At 42.5% G+C, this 5,229-nt stretch overlaps 1 protein-coding gene across 1 annotated transcript; it reads right to left on the minus strand.

Moving 5' to 3' along the window:
- Positions 1–224: 224 nt before the first annotated feature.
- LOC145410716 (uncharacterized) lies at positions 225–2,263 on the minus strand. The gene is made up of 4 exons (XM_080280825.1): positions 1,799–2,263; positions 1,295–1,378; positions 636–703; positions 225–302 (listed from the first exon to the last, which is right to left on the minus strand). The coding sequence occupies exons 1-4, from the start codon at positions 2,256–2,258 to the stop codon at positions 279–281; spliced, it is 636 nt and encodes a 211-aa protein (XP_080136951.1). The 5' UTR covers positions 2,259–2,263; the 3' UTR covers positions 225–278.
- Positions 2,264–5,229: the final 2,966 nt, after the last annotated feature.

Here is a 5,229-nt window from a genome sequence, read left to right on the forward strand (position 1 = left end):
TTACGTAGTTCAGTGGCAGAATGAGATAATACTCTGACTCTATATCCTTTCCACAACACTTCTTCATGACTTGCATCATATTCTAGCATTAACCTCAGTATTCGAAATGGGGAGATTTAGGCCAAGTTAGAGTAAAACGGGTATAGGCTGTTCACATGCTTTCTCATTTTCTTATACCTTTTTGCATCCTCCTCACGCCGATATCTCCCTGGTAAATAACTGTGCTGACGAAGGGTGGGTATTCAGCTGCAGTGAGTCTGGTTTGTGTGTGTCCTTGCTCACAAAGATAAACACATCACCACCTGTATATGTTAAAGAAAAAGTATCATTTTTATTGTTATTGTCATTATTATTATTGTTATTATTATTATTGACATCATCATCATCATCAATATTATTATTATTATTATTATTTGCTATTAAATGACACCTACATAATATTCTTGCAACTAAACACGATTTTACTCGGCTTAGGAAAAACCTCTTGCCGTGGTGAATTGCAGAGGTGGCAGCGAACACACACACACACACACACACACACACACACACACACACACACACACACACACACACACACACACACACACACACACACACACACACACACAATATATATATAATGGTTAAGGCCTCACCTCTGGAGCTTGTGATTTGCACCTCTCCATGCAATCGGGCAAGCATTCCTCGTTGTCAATCAGGCATGCTGGAGGAAAGAGAGATAGCTTTAATTCTGTCACATCACGTCATCATGATCATCATCATCATCAACATCATCATCATCATCATCATCATCATCATTCTATCCCTATTTTCATTATTATAATCCTCTTCCACCTCTTCATCTTCCTTCTCCCCCCTCCTCCTCCTCCTTATCATCATCATCATCATCATCATCATCATCATCATCATCATCATCATCATCATCATCACCACCACCACCACCACCACCACCACCACCACCACCACCACCACCACCACCACCACCACCACCACCACCACCACCACCACCACCACCACCACCTGACCCTGTTCCCCATATTTCTATCACTGTCATCACCATCTTCATCCTCATCATCTTACTCCCACTATAGCATACAGGAGGGGTGGACTCTTTACCATTAAATTTATTCCAATCAAAATAAACCACTTAAACACTTATCTAAAACCCCTTAAGTAACAGCATAAGGAGTACTGTCATTCTAGGCCACTGTTTTCAAGGTAATGCTATGCTCTCTTGTTCAGCTGAGGGAAATCACCACCCCTGTTCAAATGTTCAAAAGAGATGTCTACTTACCTCTGAACTCATTGTGTTCGAGGAGTTTGTTGATGTCCAGGTTCATCATGCACTCCTTACACTCCTGGTTGGCACACAGAGCGGCTGCAAGAAACCATCATCATCATCATCACCATCATCATCATCATCATCATCATCATCATCACCTTCATCATCATCATCATCATTATTATTATCATCATTTCCTAACCCTGTTCCAAGTATTATGAATGGAGTGGGAAGGTCGAGAAAAGGATATAATTAACACTATAGAAGGATAACTACCACCACCATCATTATCATCATCATCATCATCATTATATTCCTACTCCATCATCATCATCATCATTATATTCCCACTCCCATAAAAGTGGTGGCGAGGATTTAGAAATAGGAAAAAGAAAAAAATTCCAGTCCTACAATTCGACTCTAACTCCCATTTCAACTCCCTTTTCAACTCCCATTCAACTCCGTGTCAATTCCCTCCCCCTTCAACATCCCTTCCAAACCCCATCTTGAACTCACCGAAGCCATTCTCAACTTCCTCGGCGAATGAGTTGAGGAGGACAGACCCATCCTCATCAGAGAGGCCGGTAAGTTGGGCGGCGGTAGTGCTTCCGGTTCCATCCTGCTCTACGCCGATGAAGTTGAAGAACCGACGCAGGATGTTGGGCCGACCTTCTGGATCATTGGGATCGGATCTGAAGAGGTTCCGCAAGGTGTTGAAGAAGCCACCGCTGTTTTCTCCATTACTATCTGAATTCCCGAAGAGACCGCGGTAGAGTCTGGTGAAGAATCCCGGGTTCTCAGAGTCGGAGTCGGAGTTGGAAGAGAAGATCCCTTTCAGTCTATTCCACAGTCCACCACCGCTGCCGCCGCTGCTGCCTCCTTCAGAACCAGAGTCTCCGGTGTCCTGCGGGGTGGCGTGAACCAGAGCCACCAGCACCACCACCAGCCCCAACGCCACTGCTACTCTCAGTCTCATTGTGGCCCTGTGAACGGGAAGAGAATGGAGGAGGGCTGCGTGATGGTGGAAAATAAGGTGACGTGGAGACAGTTTGTTCGTGGTGGAGGCTTTTGTATATTGGCTGATAGATAACTGAATGCGTAGTACTCACAGTATATATAGGTTTGCGCAATAACTGTGTGAATTTAGAATTACGATTGTTAGGCACGGAGCCACAATGTGTTGATTTTCCATGAACGTGTAAGCTATTAAAAAAAAAAAAAGTTTCTGAAAAACAATATAAAAAAGATGAATAAACGACTTGTACTGTGAAGCAGAATAATATAGACATGACGTGGCCGTGTAGAGAAATGAAATATTAATGCATCTGCGTAACAAAAGACAAACAAAAAAAAGAAGACATGTGACAGTATATTATTATTGGTATTAAAAGAAAGTTGCTGCAAAAAACGCTATAACAAAGACGTTGTTCGTAGGGAAGAATGCCAAAATAATGTAGAATACTGTTTTTATGTTGTAAATGGCACGACTGCATGGTAAAAGTAATATACATAAAAAGCATATGATTGTGTAGTAATTATAACAACGTAAAAAGATGTGATGGTGCAGCAGCAATTCTATTATAAAAAAAAAAAATCCTGATGCATGCCTGATACGTTTGCGTTCAGTCATCCAGTTCAGAACAAAGAAGGGTAATGAAAGGAAAGAAAAATACGAGAAACATAATGATTTCTGGTAATAATTAAGTGAAATGTAGACTTGTTTATCCTGCAGTTTGGTTAAGATTCCTGATAAATACGGATCCTAGTGTTTTATGAAGTAATAATTATAATAATTATAATAATAATAATATGCTTTCTTGAGCTAAACTGGATACTTAATCTTTTGAATCCTGTGACGTATCTATTTTTAGATTATTGCTGTTGCTTCCAGACGATTATATTCAGCTTAGGAAGGATTTTTATTACTGAAGAGGTTGGTAAAAAAAAAAAAAAAAAGAAAAAAAAAGAAAAAAAGCCCACGCAAACGTAATAAAATCATCTAAAGGTGGCAAGATTGTAAGTGACGTTCTCTGGTCGCACGAAGTACAAAGAAGAAGAGGAAGCAGAAGAAGAAGAAGGAAGAAGAAGGAGATGATGAAGGGGAAGGAGAAGAAAAACTCTGCCTCCTTACTTGCTTAAACCTCAGTTGTTGATGTAAAGGATCCGATGTTCACTGTGCGGAGTGTGGATGCGGTATGAGCAGTGTTTGGTGTAGTCCCAGCATATTATACGCATTCACTTAATTCCCCCCTCCCCGTAACATCCCTCTCCCCTTCACTCCCACTCCCTGTAATCTCCCCCTCCCTATAACCCCCCCCCTTAACCTTACTCCCCTTCCCCTTCCCCCTCCTGCATCCTCGTCACCCCACCTTCACCCTCACCTTCCTGCCTTTTTTCCCTTTCGCCTCACCTCCATCAGCATGAATATTTAGGAACCTGCATGTAACATTGGTCGTTGCGGGTCGTGTTGTATGGAAGATCAGGTGTTAGTAAAAGTTTAATGATTGTCTCGTTGATTCTCGTGCAGTCAATAGGCACAAATTTCACACCATTACTTATTCTCTTCTTTCCCAACTCGCTCCTTTTCCTCCTTCTCCTCCCGTCCCTTCCGAATCTGTCCCTTCCCAGTGTGCTCGTGCATAACCTCCCTCTTCCTCCCTTCCCTGCCTCTCTCATGTTCCCATCTCCTCTCTCTCTCTCTCTCTCTCTCTCTCTCTCTCTCTCTCTCTCTCTCTCAAACTTTGCTTTCCCTCCTGTTCCTTCCTTCCCTCGCACGATAATTTTTTTCCACCATCTTGTCTTTCGTCTCTTTCCATCCTTGTTTTCTTCCTTCCTCCCTCTCTGCTCCTTTCTCTCCCACTCTCTCTGCCCCTTTCCCCTCCCCCTCCCTCCTCTCTCCACTCCCACACCAGGTCAAACCCCCCCGTTCCTACCCACAGTCCTCCACCACACTCCACCACCACCACCACCAAGAACTCCATTCCATTTCCTGGAAAATAGTGAATGAGCGTGAAAAACATGCACGCTTTTCTGTGAGGCTCAAGGTCACGCTAGGAGGGAGAACAGTGATGATGATGATGATGATGATGATAATGATGATGCAACGAGAGGAAAATAATAATGATGATGTTGATGATGATGATGATGCGCAACGAGAGGAAATAATGATGATGATGATGATGATGATGCAACGAGAGGATATAATAATGATGACGATGATGATGATGTGCAGCAAGAGGAAATAATGATGATACTGATTGATGATGATGATGATGCAACGAGAGGAAAATAATAATGATGATGATATGCAACGAGAGTAAAATAATAATGATGATGATGATGCAACGAGAGGAAAATAATAATGATGATGATGATGCAACGAGAGGGAAATAATAATGATGATGATGATGCAACGAGAGGAAAATAATGATGATGACTTCTCAACGCCTCTGTCACTTTCCCTCCTCTGTTGCATTCTCTCCTATAGTACCATTGGTTCACAGTACAGCATGAACACTCGAACACTCTATTCCTGTACCATTTAATCTTTCGCCAGCAATTCGCCTCTGACCCACTTTCAAACACAGTCGCTTTATTTATTCAACTGAGCGAGTCATAGGAGCCCGGATTGTTAAATGGTTGGACTATAAAAGTTACCCCTCACGCCCTTCCATTTTCTTTGCCTGAGCTCGCCCTTCGTCTTTCTTGTTTATTGTCTTTGTTTTGTTTTGGTTATTTCACTGCCGCTGGGTGGAGTTGTGCTTAATCAAGGTCAGAGTCCTCCTAAATGAGAGAGAGAGAGAGAGAGAGGGGGGGGGGGAGAATTGGTACTTACGCAAGGGTTCAGTTTTTATCGCTGTCACGGAAGTCAAGTGAGACATCCGGAAAAAGATACGCAGTCACGATGAGGCTGGAGAGAGAGAGAGAGAGAGAGAGAGAGAGAGAGA

The sequence above is a fragment of the Coenobita brevimanus genome, chromosome 86 (assembly GCF_032717465.1).
Source record: "Coenobita brevimanus isolate Jiangsu-jjx chromosome 86, ASM3271746v2, whole genome shotgun sequence".
In the NCBI taxonomy this organism is placed as follows: domain Eukaryota; kingdom Metazoa; phylum Arthropoda; class Malacostraca; order Decapoda; family Coenobitidae; genus Coenobita; species Coenobita brevimanus.